General features: G+C 41.2%; 3 protein-coding genes across 4 annotated transcripts; 2 read left to right on the top strand and 1 right to left on the bottom strand.

Annotated features, from left to right (window-relative positions):
* Positions 1–4,295: 4,295 nt before the first annotated feature.
* On the top strand, positions 4,296–14,808 carry LOC310871560 (ras-related protein Rab-6A). 2 transcript variants are annotated; one of them, XM_083783150.1, is made up of 8 exons: positions 4,296–4,684; positions 6,668–6,726; positions 6,852–6,905; positions 8,131–8,236; positions 9,612–9,723; positions 10,736–10,829; positions 12,852–12,918; positions 13,233–14,808. In XM_083783150.1, exons 1-8 carry the CDS (start codon positions 4,615–4,617, stop codon positions 13,295–13,297), a joined length of 627 nt encoding a protein of 208 aa, XP_083639276.1. In that variant the 5' UTR covers positions 4,296–4,614; the 3' UTR covers positions 13,298–14,808. The 2 variants fall into 2 exon arrangements, with proteins under 2 accessions (XP_083639276.1, XP_083639277.1); XM_083783151.1 differs by lacking the exon at positions 10,736–10,829 and adding an exon at positions 11,261–11,354.
* Positions 14,809–16,189: 1,381 nt separating this feature from the next.
* Positions 16,190–19,798, top strand: dnajb13 (DnaJ heat shock protein family (Hsp40) member B13; the record flags this gene model as incomplete). The annotated part of the gene is made up of 8 exons (XM_083783041.1): positions 16,190–16,257; positions 16,362–16,465; positions 16,743–16,907; positions 17,002–17,186; positions 17,493–17,606; positions 17,952–18,065; positions 18,474–18,550; positions 18,740–19,798. 8 exons carry the CDS (start codon positions 16,190–16,192, stop codon positions 18,891–18,893), a joined length of 981 nt encoding a protein of 326 aa, XP_083639167.1. The 3' UTR covers positions 18,894–19,798.
* On the bottom strand, positions 19,792–23,863 carry ucp2 (uncoupling protein 2). The gene is made up of 8 exons (XM_083783183.1): positions 23,824–23,863; positions 23,534–23,677; positions 22,929–23,137; positions 22,382–22,598; positions 21,085–21,282; positions 20,868–20,969; positions 20,335–20,515; positions 19,792–20,203 (listed from the first exon to the last, which is right to left on the bottom strand). Exons 3-8 carry the CDS (start codon positions 23,052–23,054, stop codon positions 20,092–20,094), a joined length of 936 nt encoding a protein of 311 aa, XP_083639309.1. The 5' UTR covers positions 23,055–23,137; positions 23,534–23,677; positions 23,824–23,863; the 3' UTR covers positions 19,792–20,091.
* Between the last annotated feature and the right edge of the window lie 1,050 nt (positions 23,864–24,913).

The raw sequence follows: 24,913 nt of genomic DNA on the forward strand, positions 1-24,913 counted from the left end.
TTGTCACGCTGTAGCGGTATAGCCTCAGGAACCTCCCTCACAAGATCCAATCTTATTGTATTTCTCTGCAAATGTGCAGAGGCACTGGCAATTAGTGGAGCGGAGAGCAAGTTCACAGTCCTTACACAGCAACTTCCACGGTGAATTAGTGATTGATCTATCTCATTCGGTGTGTGCACGTGCACACGTGAATACCTTTTGCATTTGTGTGTATGTGAGAGAGGGCGGGTGAGAGAGAGAGAGAGAGAGAGAGAGAGAATGGTGGAATTGTGTTAATTCAGCATCTTCAGCTGCATGGGAACCTGGGGTCTCTTCTGTACCAAGGACACATGGCTGTAGGAGTGGCATAGAGGAGAGGGGATGGGGGAGGGTAGGCTGTGGAGTGTGGATGGGCCTGGTGTGACCTGGCCTGGGTAATAAACACAGCCTCTGAAATGCTGGCATCAGCCGGGCTGGGCCAGGGTTGGGGGGGGGGGGGGGAGTTCTGTGCTAGATGGCACATGTGTGTGAGAGAGAGAGAGAGAGAGAGAGAGGGGGGGGGGGGGGGGGGGGGCAGGTGTGTCATCAGTGACCTAGAACAGCCATCTCAAGCATGCATAAAACACACACATACTGTATTCACACAGTCATGAAGGCATTAAATCACCACACACACACACACACACACACACACACACACACACACACACACACACACACACACACACACACACACACACACACACACACACACACAGTACTTCATTCATTTCATAATGGTGAAATCAGAATGGTTATGGTATACATCCCAAAAGATTTGACTGTATTTTCTTGAAATAACAGAAGAAAAAAATCTTAACGCAGCTTTGTTTAAGTTCTAAAACAATATATTTTAATGTAACATTATAAAACTGTTGTATAAAGCTATCTATCATCATGGCTATCTGGGTAGCAGTGGATCAGGAGGTTAGGGGGGGGGGGGGGTTGGGAATCAGAATGTTGTCCGAAGCGGTCCGAAGCAGGCTCTCCCCGGGTTACGGGTTAGTGTTTAAGTGTCAAGAGCTGAGAGCAAGACGCTGAACCTCTAACTGCTCCTGATGAGAAGGTTGGTGCCTTGCATGGTTGAGTCAACCACCAGTGTGTGTGAATGGTGAATGTAATGCACATTGTAAAGTGCTTTGGATAAAGGCGCTATATATGCACCATTTAACATTTATCCTTGCAACAAAGGACAGGTCAATAATAAATAAGTATGATTCTGATGAATATTTAATCTGAAGAAATGAGAGTACTGCTAACGCTATAAGAATAGCTTTCGTCAATGGTCATGATCAGATCCGATCAACTTTCCCATGAGGAAGCATACTAGGGCCGTTACTGTTCCTTCTATACATTAACGACATGAAAGCAGCCTGCAGGAACTGCAATTTGTTCTTGTTCGCTGATGACTCAGCACTCCTGGCCTCGGCCGAGGTCAAAATCCTTCAGGAAGTTAAGGAAGCCCTCAGTTCTGAACTCAGCAAAATCCACACTTGGCTTTCCGACAGCAAACTGTCATTACCGTGGTAAAACAGAATCCATTCTTTTTAGGTCCAAACATGCCCTCAGTAATGCAAATGATTTCAAGGTCAGAGTTGACGACAATAGTAATCTCAAGCAAAGAAGAGGTTACCTATGTGGGCTGTATTCTTGACAACAAACTGACAGGTGAAGAAGTGACATCAAAAGTGATGGAGAAAGTCAATCAAAGAACAAGATTTTTGTTCAATGACATTTTGATTATGGTAAATGGTAAATGGTAAATGGTGCATTTATATAGCGCCTTTATCCAAGGCGCTTTACAGAGATTGTGCATTACATTCACCCATTCACACACACATTCATACACCGATGGCAGCGGAAACCATGCAAGGCACCAACTAGCACATCGGGAGCAATTAGGGGTTCAGTGTCTTGCTCAAGGACACTTCGACAGTAACTCTGGGGGAGCCCGGGTTCGAACTGGCAACCTTACGGTTACCATCCAGGCACTCTACCCCTGAGCCACCGCCGCCCCTGCACCTTGGTTCTCCAACATCTCAATGTCACTCAAAACTAAGCTTCAGACATCCCAAAACAAACTGATACGACTACTTGGCATTAAGCCCATGACCGACCTAATTCCAATTTACTTATAGTTTGGGATGGATGGCTCAGGGTAGAAGACCTCATACCTGTCATTGCCACTAAAATGAGGGATGCCTTGACAGGCTGACACCATACTAAATGATGTGTCCACCATACTAAATGATGTGAATCACTCACTGTTCTTTCTAAATTGGTCTGACAAACAAGGACATTCTTCAATGTCCTTTCTCCTTTTTTCCTTTGTAAATATATTTGAATTTGTTGATATGTATTATTGTGTTAAATTCCCTATGCTATGTTGATTGATTAAACACATGAGACAACAATGGCAACAAGTCCACAGGACCTTTTTGTGTTATCCTTTAAGCCTTAATTAAAGTAACTACCGGTACAACTTGCATTAGAAAACTTTATTTAATGTTTTAATATAATATTGTTTATGTCCCTCAAATGTATTTCTAATGGTTTGAGGAGAGCCTAAATCACCACTCTGATATAACCAGTTCAAGTCATTTCTGTCTGGCTTCTAAAGCAGTTGCAGCTGCAGTACCACATTGTCCTGATGTGGCTGGTGTCGCTATACGTAGCCACCACAACGTTTTTGTTATCCTTTTATCCTTTTTATAACAATGGCGGACATTGAGGAAATGCTCATTTAGAACGGAAGAGGCCAGAGGGAGAGGGATTATACCAAGTTTAGTAGGGCGATACATATGACATCACTGGTACCACCAAATCAGTTGGCCCATATATGCTGAGAAGACCTGATCTTTCAAAATTGGGTATTTGTGGGGATAGAAGACACAAAAATAAAACACAAATCACCCGCAACATCCACACACGCAGGAACCCAAGGGGGGGAGGCCCGGTTCCGGCGAGCCACCCCGTGTCTGAAACGGTTAAGAAATAATGACAGGGTTACCATGTTGCAGCTTTCCGTGCTCGGACACAGAGACAGACATGTATACTGTATACACACACATACGTATAGGGACACACATATCTGCGTAATGGAGCGTAGGCACAGCTAAAAGAAAGTGGGAAAAGTTTTAATTCATGGTGTAGGACCTTCAATGTCTTACTGTAGGGCGGCTAACACATACTGTTAATATTTCTGACTAATAAAGTATTCAGTATGTTACCATTGCCAGCAATGATGAGTAATACCAGTTGGCTGCATGGTGGGCCACCAGTGAATACAAGTGACATCTAATGCATTATGATTGTAATTAATTAATGTGTACATTGCCCTTATGACTCAGAAGCTTTCTCAACAAACTTGCAACAGCTATGCAGAAGCCATTCTTCCCACTAACAAAGCAACCTAATATTCCATCAATAAAGGTTAACCACTTTTAACCTGGCATTCCCATTTTGGGTATGCCATTAAAGCCTTAAAGGTGAACATTTTTATTATTGTTTTATCCTTAAGTGAAGTTAATTGGTGGACAAAAACAGGCTTTGTCTTTCTTTAATTTAAATGTAGCCTTGGACTGTGAGATACGCTGCTCACACTTAAAGTAACTTCATGGAGATTTTGGTTGTTGATTTCACCTTGCAGAAGTGCTTGGTTCAGAATAGAATTAAAATACAACATTGTGTTCGGTGCAAAATATAAGTTTGTAAGTTTATTGTCTGATTTCAAGACAATAAACTGCACCACTCAGTTCACACGTACGGGTGTGATGTTTTTGTTAATAATCCAAAGTTTCCTTATGAACTATTACAGGTCATGGTTTGGGTATTTTCTTTACAGGTTTCTTCAATGGCCTTATTGTATTTGTGGGCAATATTATACCACTGAAACAAACCATTACCTCAGGCTCTTGGGTCTCTTCTCTTGTAGTAATCATTTTGGTGCAGTGTTAATACGCCCTCTTGTGTGGGTATCGAGACTAGTACACAGTGGCCTACACACTCAAATGTTCCCGTCCTGCCTGCCTGGTCACTGCACTTCTGGATCATACTATCATTGCATCACTTTGCTGTATACATGTAATTAAATACAATACAAAGTAAAGCTGCACGCCACTCAGCAGTTAAGTAATTAGGGCGCGCACCGTTGTGGTTACTTAGTTGCAATACCATTTTATGAAGGGAAAAAAATCATGGAACAAAATAGAGCTACTCTCCATCGCCTCTAGACGGCGGCACAAAGCTTGAGATGCAGCATGCAACGTCAAGCTTCACGTGAAGAACAAGAAAAAAAATGCTCTAGCAGTGGCTAAGTAAGTTTTAGCTAGACATGTCAGAATAAAAGTGCACAGGATAACGACACACTCGCTGTAGTTTAGTTATCCCAGGCGTGTCCGAGATTCTGAAGGAATTGGTGCGTAAAACGAGTCGTCGTAATAAAGAAGGGGTGCCTGCGTGCCGTTGATTGACAAATTGGCTAAACGTCCACGGAGCCAGGAAGGAACTTTGGAAATTCCAACTGGTTAGCTAGCGTTAGCTGGCTGGCTAGTGATCTGACACAGAGTAAAGCTCGGTCGGTCAGGTTCACTCATCATGTCTGCGGCCGGAGACTTCGGGAATCCTCTGAGGAAATTTAAGTTGGTGTTTCTCGGAGAGCAGAGCGGTGAGTGTGATGATTCCACGGGGTTGGTGTGACACAAGTTGAAGACCTGTGTATTATCAATTAATAATAACACGTTAACGAGTGTGTATAAGCCTCTGTGTTGTTGGGTGATTAACGTCAGACAGTGCGCTAGCTAGCTGCGTAACATTACACTTAACTTAATGGTACTAGTCTGACAACGTCAGCAAGCTATCTTGGCTAACTGCCCTGTTTGTCTTTTCTATGTGTAAACTAAACTCTTTGTACTTTCCACTCTGAATAATTGATTACGTTTGGTAACTTATTACATACACATTATATAGACTAGTTACCGTTCGCTGTCAAAAGTTCCACAGGTCTCGTTTATGGGGGAGGGGGGTTAAACTATTCGTGGTCAGATTAAAAAAAAAAAAAAACTAGACTAGAGAGATCAAGCTTTAGTTAGTACAAATTTATCAGCTGAAAATCAAGTATTTGCTTTGCCCACCTACAGAGGGGTTTAAACTGATGAAAGGATGCGGAACCCTCCCATTCCTCCCATGACATTCCTCTCCTGTTCTGGCAATGCCTCAAGGCTTGAAGTTTATGACAGGCATTTTCAGGATCAGGACAGGAGCTCTAGGAACCTGTAGTGAGAGAACCTGCTCAGGCATACTTGATTTGTGCTTGTGTTTACAATACTAAGCGAGCCTTCAGATTTTACCCCACCGGCTGTGTCACTTCTGTAAATCAGAGGATGAGTCACACACTGTCACAGTCAGGGTGTGTGTCTGCTGTGTTGAGAATGAGATCACAACACACCCTTCACTGGCCATTACACAATGTTGAATCCCGTAGCGTTTCACTGTCTTTTGAACGGTCTTAATCACTTTAAACCTAGCTGGCACAGTGGCATCCCTATTTTGGGCATTTTAATCATGCTAAATGAGGAAAGCTCACACAGCCATTGTGAGCTTGCCTTGTACATTAGCTAGTTTCACTTTTTTTTAATGGGAATTATCTGCAAGCCTTAAGTCAATTAGCTCCATTCAGTCCATTATTAACTTTAAATTCCTTTGCAAAAACTGGCTGAATAGCTAGCTACTGGAACCAGCAATTAGTAGAGTTGTTGTAACAAGTTCCTTTTAACCCTAGCTCCCTCCTACTCCCAAACACTTGGCACTCGGTTTGCACAGACATTTGTGCTCCACAATGGCAATAAGTCTGATCCTTTTGACAGATGGGTAAAATATATGGTCATGCATTGCATATGCATTTTAGTTGATAATGAAAACATAAATCTGTAAGTGGGTAGCCTCGATACCCAGGCTTAGTTTTCTAACATGTTTTTAGCATTAGCCATGTGGTTCACACTTTGGACTGTAGTTCATAAACCACACAACACTGTGTTGCTGGCAGTTGCCACTTCATGTTGCTTATTGCTGCTAGCTTTCCAGAGCTGTGATACCTCTTCCTTCCTACTATTACCAACTAACTGTATTACAAGTCTGTACTTCACCAGGAAGTCAGATAAAAAAGAAACACAAGAAACTGAAGAAAGGGCTTCTGATTTCTGTTGTCTCTATGGTAACCAGTGCCCCATGTAGTAACTAGATATATACCACTCTGCAGACAGTAATGGCAGTATTCACTCCAGAATGTAAGCAGACAGCAGGGGAACATTGCCAGTTGTGGATGACAGTGATTGTTCTGTTGACATACTTGACTTAAATATACAGACAGACAGACAGACAGGCGAGTACATACACCTGTATCTTGTTTGGGGGTTTCCTTTTTTCCCCCGTTCTTTATTCTTTTCAGTCAATGCATTGAATCAGTCTGTGATGGCATTTGTGCTCCTATATTACGATTCCTGCTTGTAGAACAAGTAGAATATTGCTAGCATCCACCATCATCTATTAACTTCACATCAGCAAATTACCGTTTTAGGAAATAACAAACTGATATAAAAGTGTGATGGTCATATAGTGTTTACATTTGTTTTGTGTGTTTTTTTCTCTTTAGTGGGGAAGACTTCTCTGATAACCAGGTTCATGTATGACAGCTTTGACAATACTTACCAGGTGAGATGAACAGCTCTACAGTTACTGACTGATATGTATCCCATCAATATTCATATGTTTATGTGGTGTGTATATTTTGTATGTATACTTTTCTTATCATTATCTGACCTGATGTTTATTTTCAGGCAACAATAGGAATAGATTTCTTGTCGAAAACCATGTACCTTGAAGACAGAACAGTAAGTCTTTGTATACTGACTTACACATTACAAATGCCAACATATAAAGTAGCATGTACAAAGTTTTAATTACTGTCTTAACTTTGCTCTGTGATTTCTTTAGCAGTTAGTAAATAAGTAATACACGGTGGATACCCAGAACCACCTCCTTCTGTCTGATTGTTTCCCTCAACACAAATTATGTTCCTTTCCTCCCTTGAAATGAAAGACCTTACTTACTACTGGATGACTAACGATGTCCTGTCATCCAGGAGACATTAAAATATGTATGCAAAGATAAAACTTCTTTCCCACTGGGACGCAGAAGGGACAAAGACAACTTTTGGGGACAGTTAAAATTGTATTTTGGGACGGTGGTGAAAAAAAAAGTTGGTCTGGAGATCTGCCTTATTCAGCATCGTTCACAATAGAGGGTATGCGTGTGACATCATCATCATACCTGGAAGTTATGTGGGAACACCTTCTGAGTGGCAAAAAACTACTTTCTGGCCTTGACAGTCCAAACACAAAAGTCCTATTTGATTGCATCAAACGATGTTAAACACGTGTTTAACTCACTTTTCCACTCACTTTGCCATTCAATTTGCCACTCGATTTGCCATTCACTTTATGCATGCGCATTCCCTCTATATCAGTAACGGGGGCGCCGATGGCCTAGTGGTTAACGTGCATATTACCACGTCATATAGGCGCTGATGCAGCCTGACAGTGAGTCAGCAGTTGGGTTCGATCCCTGAGCCCGATAGCCGTTGCTGCGTGTTACTCTCCCTGTTTTGTGTCTTTCTCTCAACGTCTTCTCTGTACTAAAGTACAATCAGTTTGACGGCGACACTGCGACAGCGTAGCTGACCACACTTGGTTGTTTTGAACGCAAGTGCGACTGTGAACGCAGCATTATTTGATGAAAAAAATAATTATTCTCCCCAAATCTAGACGGCACACTCTCTGCCGGTCACTCAGTATCTGCACACAACTCGCTCTCTGCTTTCCTCTGCTATCCTCTGTCTCTCTTGAACTGTCCCATCTTGCATCTCCTTTTCCCATTCTTATGGTTACATTCAGCTTTCTTTACTTTTTTTAAACATGATTTTCCTTTTTTATTTTTTATTTTTTTCCCTGACCTCGTTCCCTCATTTTGTTTTCATCCTCCCTGTGTTTTTCTTTTCCCCTTTCTTTTATTTATCCTCCCACCCCTCACTTCCACCCGACCCCCTCCACCCCACAGATCAGGTTGCAGCTGTGGGACACTGCCGGCCAGGAGCGATTCCGCAGCCTCATACCTAGTTACATTCGTGACTCAGCCGCCGCCGTCGTTGTATACGACATCACAAGTAGGTACCCTTTTCCCATGTTCACGCGCACACACTCAATAAGTAGCCTTGCCGTGCCATGAGGCCCATAGGGCAGGAGCCTGTCTCCTGTTTCTGTAGCGTGAGGCAGCTTGATGTACAAGTACACCCCCTGGACATGACGCTAGTATGTCGCAGGGACTTACCCCCAATCCAACACTTGATGAGTGTCAAGCAGGGAGGCACTGGGTCCCATTTTTAGAGTCTTTGGTATGACCTGGCCGGGGATTGAACCCTGACCTCCCAGTCTCAGGGCGGACACTCTAACCACAAGGCCACTGAGCTCAAGCTATGTTATAAATTGTGCTTGTATGTAAGTATCTCAGCAATAGCTACAGGATTTGCATGTTTGCTTTTATAGTCTTGGGAATGGGAATGGATTATTATTGATTCATTTAAAGAAAAAGCCCTCACAAGTTAATTGAAAATGGCTAGATATGTTCCGAAACTCGCAAGTGTGTTCAATGTTCATCTGTTCAAAATTGTCTTCACCTTATCAGTCTCTCTCTCCAGCAAGAGAGAGGAGAGAATGGGAAAGACCGTTTGTGATTCCCTGAAATATAAACACTTTTTGAACAGTTAGTTCATACACAGGAGGAGAGCTTTTAATATTTGCTAAAAGAATATTGTGATATGTTGCTATAACCATAAAGAAAACACGTCGCACCATGAATCAAGGAAATTAAATAATGTTGACTTCCTTTGGGTCAAGATCTCCAAATAAGACATCAGAAGATATCAGAAGGCTGATATTGTAGATGTGAATGTATATATTGTATCCTGCTTCAAATTGTTCTTTATACATTAGAATAAAAAATAATAAAATACCATTGGGCACAATGGCAGTAGGTGGCATCTGATCTGATCTTCACTCTGTTAACCCTCTGATTGCCAGCTGTGATTTAGCCAGATTCTTGTGCCATCTGGCCAAGCACCCGAAACCTTCGGATTACTAGTCTGCTTGTCTAGCCTCTGGGCTACCCACCTACTGACCAGCTTCCTACCTATTATGTTGTACTTGCCCACCCTAATACAGAACCGGCCCTGGGCTATCTATAAAAAAGCAGAACAATTGCTGTTGTCATTACAAATGCCCATTATTATGCCTATTATTGTTGCTTTATTGTGTCTTCTCTTTATAACTCACATTAGTTATCTCCCAGATGTTGATTATAAATTTCCTGTGTCCCCCTTTTTGAGGGGCACTAGCTCCTCCTATGTTCAGCTTTCTGCGTTTGCATTGAAGACAAAAGTGAGGACGCAAATTGTGATAGGCCGTTATGAGATTATGTATGAGGATAAGAGCGCCCCTCACTTCACATGGGTGTGATTTCTTTCCTTCTTCTTTCCTGTCCAGATGTCAACTCCTTCCAGCAAACCACAAAATGGATTGATGATGTCAGGACAGAGAGAGGAAGTGATGTCATCATCATGTTGGTGGGAAACAAGACAGATCTTGCAGACAAAAGGTAAACTTCTGCCTTGATACAAGTCATGAAGGGCTCTGTCTAAAGGACAATACTAAGTCCAAGTTGAGTGAGCAAGTCACTCAAATCCGAGTCTGCTTGAAAACTAACTTGCCATTATCAGTGGCTGAAAGAAGAGAAATAGATTTTTTTCACCAACCTCTTTTTGTTGTATTGTTTGGAGTGATTGAGTTTAAGATGTTCATCCTATCAAGCCATTTGTGGGATATACAGTATTACCAATTAATAAAACAGAAAAAAACGTGATATATGATAGAACATCCTTTCAATAAAAGTCGAACAAATAAGCACAATATAACTTCTACACATTCTAGTTTATTTGTAGGGGCCGTCTGGGGGACCGCATGTAATTCAGACAAGGCATTAGTACGACATGCGTCCGCATGTCGTACTAGCGTCTGCTCCCGTGCTTGCGGTTATGTTTAGGTTAGGAGATGAGGTGGGTTGTCAGTTCCTTTCCTTTGAAGTTCATTCTACATCGAGTCTCAATGGAAGACCATGTTGTTTGTATGTCAGTTTGCAATATATTACACCAGCTCAGTGGCCTTGTGGTTAGAGTGTCCGCCCTGAGACTGGGAGGTCAGGGTTCAATCCCCGGCCGGGTCATACCAAAGACTATAAAAATGGGACCCAGTGCCTCCCTGCTTGGCACTCCGCATCAAGGGTTGGATTGGGGGGGTAAGTCACTGCGACATACTAGCGTCATGTCCAGGGGGTCTACTTGTACATCAAGCTGCCTCACGCTACAGAAACAGGAGATAGGCTCCTGCCCTATGGGCCTCATGGCTAGGCAAGGCTTACTACTTGCAATATATTACGTGATTGCATTTTATTATGTTATTGAAATGCATACCGTTGTCATACATTGTTTTAAACTGATAATCCAATATTGTTGATACTGTAGTATCCTTCTGGTGACCCCTCCGTTTCATATAGCAATTTATGTTTTCTCATTTGCTGTGCCTTTTTGCTGTAACGTCCTTATCTACCACAGGCAAGTATCTATTGAGGAGGGTGAGCGGAAGGCCAAAGAACTAAATGTAATGTTTATTGAGACTAGTGCTAAAGCGGGCTACAACGTGAAGCAGGTAAGGCTGTGTGTGAGTTGTGCTCTTCGACCTCGCTGTGGATGCTGCCGCCTGTGCTCCACCTCCAAAGGTCACCCGTTGTGGAAGACACATTTGAGCATAATCCTGAATCTGATCACAACAGAAACTGACAAAAAAATACAACTAACATGGAGTCGACCTGCCACTCTGAAATGAACGAGGCATGTCTTTGGTAACCTTTAGACTATAGAGCAGAGGTGGCAGACTGGTAGCAGTAAGGTGGAAAGGGCACGGCTTGTTCATCCACTTCAAAGTATTTACGTTCTGTTTTTTTTTTCTTTCTGTTGTTCTTTTCCTTGTGTCTGTGTGTGTGTGTGTGTGTGTGTGTGTGTGTGGTCTGTGGTGTAATGTTTGGGTACGTTCCCATGTCTGTATGTCTGCTGTGTGTGGTGACTCGTGGCTCATCACAGACAGATAACCACAGAGGAGGGAGAACAGAGAGCGAAAGAGATGAATGTTCTGTTTATTGAAACGAGTGCAAAGACAGGCTACAATGTCAAACAGGTAGATGCGTGTGCGTGTTTGCAGTGCTCATGCTCTCATCTGATGGCTTCTATTTGTCACATGCACGCGTGTTCACATAGATTTCTTGCTTTGAATGTCAGCTTTTTGTCCCAATCTGATTGGGCTTTTTGCAGAGTTGTCTTCAAATTCTCTCCCATCTATCCCGAGTGGTGATTTGTACTGGTCGGCCCTTTGATCTTAAATCTCCAGTGCTGGGTGAGAGTTTGAATACCTGTAATCCTCGCCCCCAGGTTTAATATTTGATAATCTCATCCGATTGGCATAGTACCACTAATTCTATTGCAGTGCAAGTGGGTGTGGTCATGCAAAGCATCTTCACACAACATTTGTCCATTAAGATTCACATGAATGTATGTATCATTTTTAATCACACGGTCAAACTCATTGAAATTCTCTGTTTTACACTGCGTTTGACAGATGTTTTGGTTGCATTCATAAAATGTTTGTTTTAAAATTGTGTTTAAATCGAGTTGCTAATTACTGGCACTTGTGTTATAGAAGCTATAATACACTTGAGCCTGTGATATACTGTACTCTGTAGGTACTATATAACATGGATACAGAGTACAGACATAAGGCATTCCTGTAGATGTGGTATAATATACCACATCAATATTGCGAAGTGATTCAAAATGAAAAAAGCAACATCTGAATACTATAAATGAAATGGTCTGCTTTGAGAAAAATTAAATGGTTACATAATAGTGCAAATATTGGCCTACACAGCACCTCACACACCTGCTGAGCTGAAATCAATGGCAGTTGTAGTTTGTCAGATTATGCCAAATATAAGAATATATTAAATACTTGCTCCCCAACAACGGAGGCCCTGCAGTGTTGCCAGCAGTGGTGCCTCTGTCTTGGCTGGCACATACACTATATTGTCTGTGTTCGCTGGTGGGAAGCACAGAAGCTGGCAGGCGATTGTGTCCTTGTCACTGCGCTAGCAACTCCCACTGGTTCGGATGCCTGTTCTGTGGGGAGGGCAACTATAGGGAGGATGGCATGAACCTCGACACTCGACGTGTGTTGTGTTATGCTCTCCCTGTGAAACATTGAAGTGGCTGGAAGCTGAAACGGTTTGAGAACCACTGGTGTACACCATCCCCAGGCCAACCGTGGGACTTAGCTTTGACAGGCACCACAGTACACAATACATTTGAGAGCAAATGAAGACAAAATGTTGTTGAAATATACGGCTGTTCGAATCTGACTCCTGTCTTGTCTTGCCTGTCAACGTTTCTTCTCTGCCCTCAGTTTCCTATCTTTATCAGTCTTCTAGTTTCTGTCTTCTATCTCTCTCAGAAAATATGTTTAAAAAGGTATATTATATGCTATGTATGTGAAAAATGCTATGTATGTGTATATTTATATACACATATGTGTAAACAAACATATTATGCAAAAGTATGTATGCTTTTTCCCACTACATTTTTGTATTTAGTTGTTTTACAGATTTGTTTCTCTCTTGCTCAGCTTTTCCGGCGTGTGGCAGCTGCCCTCCCTGGCATGGACAGCACACAGGATAAGAGCAGAGAAGACAGTATCCTTTCAGTACAAGCATGTTACTTAATGACTTGGAGAAAGTGCTAATTAGCTTGTCCAGTTAAAGATATTACCTTTTATGCCTATATTATATGACAATACACAATGTGCGGGGCAGTGGCTCAGGTGGTAGTGCGGCCGCTTGGGAGAAGGAATGTTCCTGGTCTTGTCCTTGAGCAAGACACTGAACTGCCGATGAGCAGGTTGGTGCTTTGCACGGTTTCCTCCACCATTGGTGTGAATGTGTGCGTGAATGTATTTGTAATGCACACTTTGAAGCGCTTTTCTTTCCTTAACACCTGCTACCTTCAGTGATCGACATAAAACTCGAGAAGCCACCAGAACAACCTGTCAGTGAAGGAGGCTGTTCCTGTTAATTCCCACCTCTAATTATTACCTTTTCTTTGTTTCTCCTACCTGCATATTCTCAGACCCACTCTATCTCTGTACTGTACCTTTCTACATCCCCCTCCCTTTTACCAGCACCTTGAAAGCCACAGTCTGAAAATACACTACATAATGTCATTGTCAGCATTGTGGAAACATTCTTTCTGTGTCATATATTCGAATAACTTGCATACTTTGATGTGACTGATGAACAGCCTCTGACCTTAGCTGTGCTTGGAAAAGATGCTCACTGCTTGACCTCAGCCTTATTTTTCCAAAATCAATATGATCAATGATTTAATTATGGACTGAATAATGTCACCTTGGGCTAGATTGTCTAAATGAAAGCAGGTATGTGAGAATCCTACTGATGTTCCGAGCAGCCAAATTGACGGAGGATTGTGTGTGAATTCAAATTGGGGTATGCAGGATTAAAATCCTATCTGCAATAGTGAAATATGGCTTCAAGATGAATATGCACAGTATTGATATGTACCCAATACAATGCAATTTTCAACACATTTTTGGATCACTGTCTTCTATAGAATGTTGAAATGGCTGCAAGGTTATGTGGATTGGAAAGGTTTAAAGTGACAGCTGGCAGCTGAGGGCCTGTTTTAAACTGAGTTTGAACCTGAGCTGCCTGTCTCATGAGAGCTCCACTGGTGGAGCCGCGATTACGCTCCTACTGCACACTTGCATCATCTGACGACTCTGCAAACTAACACCAAACAAACATGCACAGAACCACCGCCGTTTACCGTTCGCCACACCACACTAGCCACATTACCGTCCTTAATCCTCACACCTGTCCTTCGGGATGAATAAAACTCCTTACCTTTGCTGCCATTTTCTATTTTATTTTTCTTGGGATAGATCTTTACTTTTCTAAAAGAGAACAACTATTATGGGGGGGGGGGCAATTTTAGTGTTTAAGCAGGAGATTTTTCATATTATATTAAGAGTCATAATAATCATTATAAAACTCAGCATCAGCATTAGATATGGTGACATGCCTTTTTAAAATGTAACTGTAGAGGGCTTCCTCGGCTGTGGGTTTACCTAGTTTGATTATGTTCTGTTTGGTATGAAAGTATATGAACAACGATTTACTTTTTGTTTGGCTTTGGTCTGTTTTGTTAGTGATTATTATTCTACATGTGTATTTAATCCACAATGACTTGTAATATTTATTTCTACTGGATGAGGTTTCTTTTTTTAAGGCTGTTAATATCTTCCCTTGTTGGATGAGTCCTAAATTGCTATTAAAATGTTCTTTAATCTCGACCACCTTAATATACAGTAATTGGGACTCCATGAATTATCCTATTCTGTTTACTACTTATCAGATGCAATTTATTTGAGCTGACTGACAGTACAGTGCAATTTGAGTGTGTATGCACCTCTGGAGGAAACTCCAGTTGTTTTGCATCATAGTCTTTAACATTTATTTTTTGTCTGAATTGGTTTTAAGTGGAAATAAAAAAGAAAGTACACGTCACTGTCAAGTCTCGTCATTGTCTTATCTGACACCTGTAAGCTCCAGTTTTGTGATTTAAACAAAATCCTACCTAGCCGGTATGGCCCAGTGTTGAAGTAAGCTACAGTAGGATCCTGAGTATTGAGTTAAAGGGAATCCATGTGTATCGAAGATACACATTTATTACAATATACTGTATTGTATGTTGTTGGGTTTTTGAAGGCCCTCCTATTCCCAGATTTCTGGGTTTGTGTGAACACAAACAGCTTGTGATTGGCTGATCAACCCATAGCGATGATTTGATTGGCTGAGCAAAGTACACATTGAGGATAAAAGTGAGGGCAAAAAAGACACAGTCGTGTCACAAAGATGCCAGTTGCCGTCCGGGGAAGGAGTCTTCCTGGTTTTTAAACCGCTGGTAGATGGAAATGAAGCCCCATCCATGCTGCAACTTGCAGCGTCGGCCAGAAAACCGGAAACTCTTTACCCCTGCATCAGTTGAAACTCTTTACCCCTGCATCAGTTGAAAGTCTTTACCCCTGCATCAGTTGAAAGTCTTTACCCCTGCATCAGTTGAAAGTCTTTACCCCTGCATCAGTTGAAACTTTTTACTCCTGCATCAGTTGAAAGTATTTACCCCTGCATCAGTTGAAACTCTTTACCCCTGCATCAGTTGAAACTCTTTACCCCTGCATCAGTTGAAACTCTTTACCCCTGCATCAGTTGAAACTCTTTACCCCTGCATCAGTTGAAACTCTTTACCCCTGCATCAGTTGAAAGTCTTTACCCCTGCATCAGTTGAAAGTCTTTACCCCTGCATCAGTTGAAAGTCTTTACCCCTGCATCAGTTGAAAGTCTTTACCCCTGCATCAGTTGAAAGTCTTTACCCCTGCATCAGTTGCAGCGTGGGTGAAGAAGCATCTTTGTGACTCAACTGTGTGGAAGCACTAAAAGTCATTGGCCGGAATGACATTTGTGATGATTTGATGATGATGTACGGTTGTACGATAAGAGTGCCCCTCACTTCACACGGGTGTGACTTTTATAATTTACAACTGGTGATGTGGGTTATTAGCCTGTAATAACTATAATATTGTCTACTTCTGCAATACTAAATTATGTCTATAGACCACTGCAGTTATGCTCTTTGGTGACTGCATGGCAACCAAACAAAAACTTTTAAATAGACTATTATTAACTATTATATCATAGCTGGCTCTTGCAGTAGTGACTTAGGCCTACTTATGCACTACAATACCCATAGACCACTGCTGTTCCACACTGGTAATGTGCTCTCTTTGGTGTCTCCATGGCAACCAAACGAAACAAAAACAAACTGCTTCCAGACAGGATATTATATGTCTAGCTACCATTTGTCAAGTAAAGTAAACATCATTTCATAATGGGAGTGGATTACTATGTAACATTGGAAATAAACAGAACTGCGACTGATGCAATTATCAAACAATCGTAAGTTTAGATGTCCTTAAGGTGATGTTTTATATGGGTGTAAAATGTTGAGATGACCACTTAATGATGATGATTTCTAACCATTTGTCACTCAATCTGGCTAGATATCGACGTTTGGCGCTGAAGTATCATCCAAGCACAAACAAGTCACCTGGAGCCCTGGAGAAATTCAATCAACTTGCTGAAGCCTATGATGTCCTAAGCGACCGTAAGCAGATTAAATTGAGAACGATCTTTTACGAGTCAATAGCCTAACGTGTAATCACAGGAAAGGAACATAGACATTGAGTCAAAACAATGACCACCAAAATAGTTAACAAAAGATGGTACTTTTGTCATTTTGGTGTATGTGCATGTGCACATTAAAGCTGCTATAAGCAATAATATGTCCACATTTTCCAAGGCATTCGTTTATTAAATCTTTACATTCTCCTATCGTAGGATTACATAGACCCCTTTTTTTCTTTTCTCGTTTTTTATTTCAGCAAGCAAGAAAGCTATTTATGACAAGTTTGGAGAGGAGGGACTAAAAGGTGGCATCCCGCCAGAGTTTGGAGCAGCAGGTGCTTCGTGGACATCTGGATATGTGTATCACGGGAACCCAGCCAAAACCTTCCAACAGTTCTTTGGAGGTGACAATCCATTTGCAGGTAAAGGAAACATTCTGACCCAGTTAAACAACAATTGTACAGTTTTTCTATTGATATTTGAGAGTAATTTAAAGTATTGTAATGTTATTGTAAGACTTCCACTCAAAAGATGTGGATGAGATGGCGGTCAGATTGAATGGCGTGCAGCAGCAGCAGCAGCAGCAGCGAGGCAGCGGCAGAGCAGTGAAAACACAGGATCCTCCCATAGAGAGAGACCTTCACTTGTCCCTGGATGACCTCTTTCATGGATGCACAAAAAAGATTAAGATATCTCGTAGGGTAAGGATAATGTACTATCGACTATTCTATCTGGCTCGAATGCAGATACAGCTTGTGACATACACAGATACATCTTGTGACATTATTGTTTTTTATCTTTAACATTGAATTAATAATACACATTAATGTAGTCAGTACCCAATAGTGTACAATTGGCCACTCTCATAGATTAACACAGGATTTGACTGTGTAGATTGGATGATCCATGATGCAAACTAGAGCTCCTGTGCACTTAAAGATGGATGAAGGACAATAACCTTGTTCGGGGGAACGATAATAAAATAATGTCTTGTTTCTTTGACCCAGGTAATGAACGAGGATGGATACACCTCCAGCATCAGAGATAAGATATTGACTATTGTTGTAAAGCCTGGCTGGAATGAAGGCACAAGGATAACTTTCCCCCAGGAGGGCGACCAGGTACAGTTGTAAACTAATATTACATAATTCTGTTGCTATGTGCATAATTAACAAACAGTTTGGTATAGTATTATAATGTTGGTGCGGTTAGAGGTAAGTGTATTAACAATTCATTCACTCTGTCTAACAGGAAATCAATTATTGAATGAAATCAATGATGTGTTTATAATAATTATTTTAAATATGACACTCATAAATAGTGTTTTTGATATTTTCATAGTTTAATCATTTAGTGATGCTTTAAAAAACAACACAGGCCAATTATAGGCCCATATAACATAGACAATTATTTCCAAAGGCTTACTTTTGTAAAAGTGCAAATGTATGGTCACCTTTTGCCTTCAGGGGCCAAACAGTATTCCTGCTGACATCATCTTCATAGTGCGACAGAAGAGTCATCCTTGCTTTGTTAGACAAAAGAATGACCTGGTGTACAAGGCACAGATCGCTCTAGAAATGGTGAGTCAGGTTTGAAAGGTCAACACCATTTCTATTGTACATCTGCAATGATAATAGTCTATATCTTTTTCTCCTCTCATATTTTATCCGCTGTATTTTTTTCCTTCTGTATTTCTTACGTAACGGTAGTCATTCTTAATTTTATACTCAAGTTCACTCTTTATTGGGGTGCCAACTGCCCGCTGGCCTAGTAGGTCCAGTACGTCTGCTATTATCGCTATTTTGGAAAACCTTCGAAACTAAGTGAAAGACAAATGGTTACGTGTGTTTTATAAATATTGAACCAATGAAAATGATTTACAAAAGGTTGTGAATGAATAAATAATAACTACTTTGGATCGGTAACGGTTTTACACGGTTTCCACCCGACAGCAACGATATGCTTTATTCTTCTTCCCTTTCCTGCAGGCTCTGACTGGCTTCTCTGTGGATGTGGAGACACTAGATGGCAGGCTGCTCAACATTCCTATCAATGACATTGTGCAGTAAGTGCTCTGCTATCACGGATGCTGCTGATATTGCAGCTCAGTTATATTATTTGTAATTATCCCAGAATAATACGGTTTGAGCTGCTAGGCATAATCACAAGGTCAATGAAATAACACACATTTAAATAATGCATTCTATGTGAATATCTGGAATGAATGAGTTCTTGTCTATCACACCTCTCCCAGCCCCCTGTACAATAAAGTGGTGACTGGAGAAGGAATGCCGCTGTCCCAGGATCCTTCCAGAAGAGGCAACCTAATCATTGTCTTTGACACCCAATTCCCCCAGAAGCTCTCTGCTGAGAGGAAACGTGTGATTAAACAGGCTCTGGCTTCCTAAACCAGGGGTGTCCAAACTAGGCTACGGCACCGGGGACGAAATTAATACGGCCCGCGGCTTCATACCTGAATTGTATTATTAATGTCCCGCCCAACAGTATGAGACATTTCTACATTGTTTACACGTTTTTTTATTAAACTGGGCATTTCCCAGAGTATCATTTGTCAGGATTCCTTGATCCTTAATTGTTGTCTCATTCTGAAGGGGTCAAAGAAAAGCTATTTTATTTAATTTTTTACATTGCACATCTGGTTATAAGGCTGAAAAATGGCTGAGTTGATATTGCTATTAATATTGATGATGATAGTTAAGGAAAATTGTTTAAATGAGATGCATAATTATGTATGTGACTTTTTTTTATTGTCCAAAGGTACATTGTGTCAGGATTGCCCTTGGGTGTTTGTTTTAATATTTTCTTGTATGGACACCCCTGTTAAACAAACAACCGCTACGGTAGTTGACTGGCTTGATTTATATGGCATATCACATCAAGAATAGCAGATGTACTGTACAAGCTCGCAGTTTGTAGTAGATCTGCTATTTTTGTCATGTGACACATAATACAACAGAGTCTGAATTGAGTACAGCTTCACTTTATATTAAGTGTTGCCATCTGGTCATAACTCTTTAGATTTTAAAATAAAATTACGTTTCGACACAATTTATTACAGAGCTTTTGTCAAACATGCATGGGACTGAGAGTGAAAAACTGTAAACAACAACACATCCCCAGTATGGTAGACTGACTGAATACTGGACAACTCACCCCGGTGCTTGTCTGTTTTTCCTCCCGGAATTTTCACCAGTGAGGGGGATAACTTTGTAATATGCTATTGGCTGTTTGTATTATTTTTGGAAAAATATACTCCTGTGGAAAGGCTATATTATTTTACTTATATTGACCCTATAAACAATTTAGTATTATTTAGTATATGTAAGGTTTTGCCCACTCAAATGGTACCTCGTCAGATAATCCCCACATATGCAACTTCTGTGAACAGACTTCACTGTAGTAGCTTTTCATAAATTATATTTGTACTTTGCTCTCATGAAAGCATGAATAGTTAGAGAAATTCAAAGTCCAGCCGTCTGCTGTCCAGCCTTTCCCACCCCTCACTGGGGAAAATTCTGGGAGGAAAACAGAAACGGGGTGAGTTGTCTTGTTACCGACCGACTCATAGGCAGTCAGCAGCAGCTGTTATATAGTTGAGTATTTGTGTTGCGCCATCATCATGGCCCGCTTCAGCTGCTCATATGTGACAAACATTACCACGTTCCAAGAGCCCAGGCGCAGGAAGGATGGCATGAACCTGAATGAATGCAGTCAGGGAAAGGCGTGATGTTAGATTGAGCCATTCGACATTGACAAATATACCACTTAATCCCTACTCCCATATATTTATTTTTATTTTGTGTACATCTATAGCAGGACATCGCTTACCCCTTATAAAAGGCAAAAGGTCCCTCTCTCGTGGCCATGGATATGGCACAGTTGAGGACGCCACTGTACTGGCCAAGAGCAGAGTTCATGAATCGTGTCTTGACCACGTCAACTGGAGAAGCGATCACGGTGGTGCACAGGCCCGCGCCGAAAGCAGATACCAAATGGCAGGGCAGAGTATCTGTATAGAAGAGTAAATGTTAGTTATAAAATGTCTAGAGTTTCATTCTCAATCCTTTTCATTTCAACAACCCCCAGTTTGATATGCAATTACTAGGGATTAAGCCACAGGCTCCCTGCAGGATTTGTATCTCTCAGAGTCCATTCCGCATTGTAGATTGTGGTCCTCAGTGTTAATTTAACCCTGAGTGTACAAATGGAACCAAATAGACCCTTGTACACTCTCTGAGCTACAGATCTGTAAGGTTCCATTTCAATCCTAATTATTATTACAAAAAGATTGGTCTTTGGACTCCAAAATGACAGAAAGAAACTAGGCTACAATATTTGTATTGTATTGTTCTTTGTCTCACCTGTCATAGCAGTGTACTTGATAAGTGTATCCTTAATGTAGTCATATGTCACCAATTCAGTGCAATTAACAATTGCATTCCGTGCAATGTTTGGACCAGTGCCTGAAAGCACAGAAAAGGTAGAACATATTAATAACTTAAGTACAATGCATAGGCTACAGTACTGAATACACCAAATGCTTATAAATACAGTGAGTAGTGCAATTAATTAAGCTACCTCTCCACAAGCCACGGATGCCTTCTTCCTTAGCGATGGTCTTGTAGGCATGAATAGTGCCATTATAGCGTCTGCCAAGACCAGAAGACCTGGCCTGTGCCTGGAAGCGAACCTTCACTACGTCTGTGGGTTGAGCAAAAGCCACCGCCATAGCCCCAGTGGTGCATCCTGCCAGCAGCCGACTTCCAATGCTTACATCTGAAGAAAACATTTTATAGATGTATTATTATATTTATAATCAGAATCATCTTTATTGTCACAGTATCAACAGTTTTACAATAAGAAAGTGGGTGAAATTCGTTTTTGTGCATAGTTCCCATCGTGTTATATATAAACAAAGAGAGGGAAGAAAAGGGGGGGGGGGGAGGAGATGAAGACAAGAAGATAAATAATAAAACGCACAAAGCACACTCGTAGGGTCTCTTTTAGCTAAATTACAAACGCCACAGCCGTAGGGTCCCTCTTATCTTATTTACACTAAAAACACAAATAAGGGTCTTTTTCCCACAAGAAAGAAAACAAACATATACCTGAGATAAGGTGCATGAGCATAGCAGCCGCTGTGTGCTGCAATATATATATAAGGTGCAAGGACATTTTCAGGTTCAGGACTATAATATTCAAGGTGCAACATTGTTCAACGTGCGTATAGTCCGCGGGTGGTTCAAGAAGAGCAAAATTCCAAGTCAACTGGTCCCTGGTATAATCCACAGTGTATCAGGAAGAGCAACAAAAAGGTCTAAATGTCAGCCTGTCAGCATTGCCTGTCATCAGGCCACCGAGCAAGGCATCGCTTGCCATCAGGCCTGAGCAAGACTTACGCCTTGCTCAGTGACCTGATGGCCGACTCATGCCATGCTTCAGCAGGCTGTCGGGTGGAAACTATTCCTTAGCCTGCTGGTGCTGCTCTTGATACTGCGATACTGCGGTTTTATATTAAAAAACTTTTCAAAAGCAGGGAAAATAGTAGAGCTATTGTAGCCAACATGCTCACAACACATCAGTTATTTTTGCTATTTTTTAAATGGCTTAAGTTTAATTGTCTCCGCCAGGCCGAAGGCATGGCTGAGACTATGTTTTGCCCCCTGTTCATCCGTTCGTCCATCTGTCTGTCTGTGAACCGCTAATCTCCACACCGTTCAACTTGAAACTGTGCACACACTCTCTGGATGCCAGAGCAGAACCTCCGCTCCAAATGTTTCACATTGGCCTGTCATATTGCCACCAGGAAGCCGATTTTTGCAAAACAATTCAGATCTAACTGGAGTAACAAAGATGAAATGGGATATGTACTCACTGTTGGAACCTTTGTTATAGAACTGTTTTGCAGAGTCATAAAGTCCAATGCGCACAGAGGCAAAGGTCATCTGTCTCTGGAGGCCAGCCACCAGGCCATTGTAAAGGCTCCTGGGTCCCTCTGTACGGACCATTGTGGTGATGGTGCCGACCACACCCCGATACCTCATTTCTGGAGCCTTTCCTGCAGCTGAGGAGCTTCCACTCTCCCCCTGAAGCTGTGCAGGTTAAATGGTCATAAAACATTAAAACACAACGTCAACAGAAGCATGTTGGTTTAAGAGTATAGATTGTCAGGAGGGGCCATGTGCAGGTTTTCAGATCTCCAGAAACAGGTTCTAGTGCATGATCAGTCTTTTATAGGTTTGAGGCAGACATGTAGAGAAAACAATATTACGATTTTGAGTATATTCACCAATCACTTTTTCTTGAAGCTTTTATGTAAAGATGCACAATTGGGTATAGTTATCATATACATACCCACAAGTGTATAGCGGCCAGCAACCCAACCTTCTACTGTATATTTAGGCCAAACTTCATTAGCTTACCTGTAGCCGCACTTTGGCGGTGTCCAGAGGAAAGGTGAACAGGTCAGCGATGCAGGCTGCTGTTCCAGCTCCCAGAAACTTCACAGCTGTCGTTGGAGGAACATCTGCAGCTTTGAATCCAACCATTTTTACAAACTGAACAAGATGTCTTCAAATGTGACGGTTGTTGTTCGTTGTGTGGAATGGAGATGATCGGCTGGGAATTAAATCTGAAGTCAAAAGAAGAACAATTGAGACCGATCCTCGTTTACTTGTTCTGGCTACCTGCCCTGTACATTGGTTTCAAACCAGTCAAAGAAAAATGTCATAGCCTTTTTTCTCCTCTATATATGACTGTCAAGCCTGGGACAGTCACAGCAGAGCTTCCACTGGTGGAATGAGCAGGATAAATTTGAACACTATAAAATTGGAGCTGATAAAATGGGTTCTCTCTCTTGATTGGATGAAATTAGCATCCGACCTGAAAATTTGGAACAACGGTTTCTGTTTACTAAAAAGCTGGAGAGACGGAGACCCTCCATAGCAGTGATCTGAGAAAAATCTGAAAATAGAGCTTTAACTATTTATATAAAAACATGAAATTTCTTGTTTTACAAAAGTCTTACCTTGAATGATAATCATCAGTGCGAGATCAAGATTCTCTAAAGGTGTCCCTCTGGCTGAATTTACCATCAGCTTTGAATTGGTTTTCTTGTATGTCCATAGAAAACCGTTCAAAAGGTATACTCCTAAAAAACATACTCCAAATTCTGAAAAACAGAGAAATATGTTTAAAAGGGGCATCTTGGCTAAACATAATTAATAGCAACAATATGCTGACATCACTTTCAAACGTTTTTTTCCCATGAGGTTATTCAATTGGCTAAAATGTTTTAACAAGAAACAAATGTCTTACAGAAATAACTGTGTATAAACCTGAGCCGATGCCGGTGGAACGCTGGTCTGAGGGAGAAGAAGAGAAAGCTGCTGCCTTTTATACCTCCAGTACCACGTCGTTACATCACAGCAAGGCAGCTGTGTGCTTTGTTTTGTACTCTGGCATAATTGCTTGTGAGGCCTCATTTGCACAGACACCTGAAGATGATATGCATGTGTCTGACAGCAACACCCCAAACAATAGAATGCACATCACTGAAACATAATACAAGACTTGTTCATTCATCTATTCATCCATTCATAATATAAGTGGGTGGCTCTATTGGACAGAATATAAAGTTACTATAAAGTTAAGATTCTATAACCTACGTCTGCCTCATAATGTTACCTTCTTAATCAATCCTGCTCTGGTGAAAATAGACCTCCCAGCACTGTTTATGGCAGTCACAAGTCATCTATTCATAGTTCTCAGATGATTAGAAATAGAATACAATCTAGTAAAGGCCCTGACAACATTCTGGACATTCTCAGTATGTGAGCTAAATTAATATGCCGTTATATAAGATTTTTCATGAACTATAGACAGACTGAAAAAGATTAGCTGCATAGAGAAAGACAATGCAATTACAATGAAAACAATGGTACTAATTCTGAACAATCCCACTTCCTAAAGCACATCATCACAAGTCATGTATCTGTCTTAAGGCCAACTTCACCTAGCACTATGATTATAATAACTATATTGTTCACCTCTGTCTTCAGTTGTGGTGTAGACAGGTGTCATCCACTTGAGTTGGAACACAACCAATCAATCAATATTGAGTTACAGTTTTGTAATGCTTGTAGTGCTTTGTCTGGACAGAATTACATAATGTACTTGTTGTGCTTGTTGTTGCTGAGTCATGATGAGAAACCATGAAGGCCCCACCCCCAAAATGTACGCCCCACTCCACCTCCTAAAAGTAGATCCATATGTTCAGAAACAGCACAATGTCTTTTCTAGTTAAATTGTTACCGACACTCTGCCACAAGAATGCTAAATAAACACAAATGATGTACTAGATAAATATGGATATTGAATGTATTGTGAAGGTATTCACTCCCAATAG

This window comes from Protomyctophum parallelum, assembly GCF_964188405.1.
Source record: "Protomyctophum parallelum genome assembly, chromosome: 1".
Taxonomy (NCBI): domain Eukaryota; kingdom Metazoa; phylum Chordata; class Actinopteri; order Myctophiformes; family Myctophidae; genus Protomyctophum; species Protomyctophum parallelum.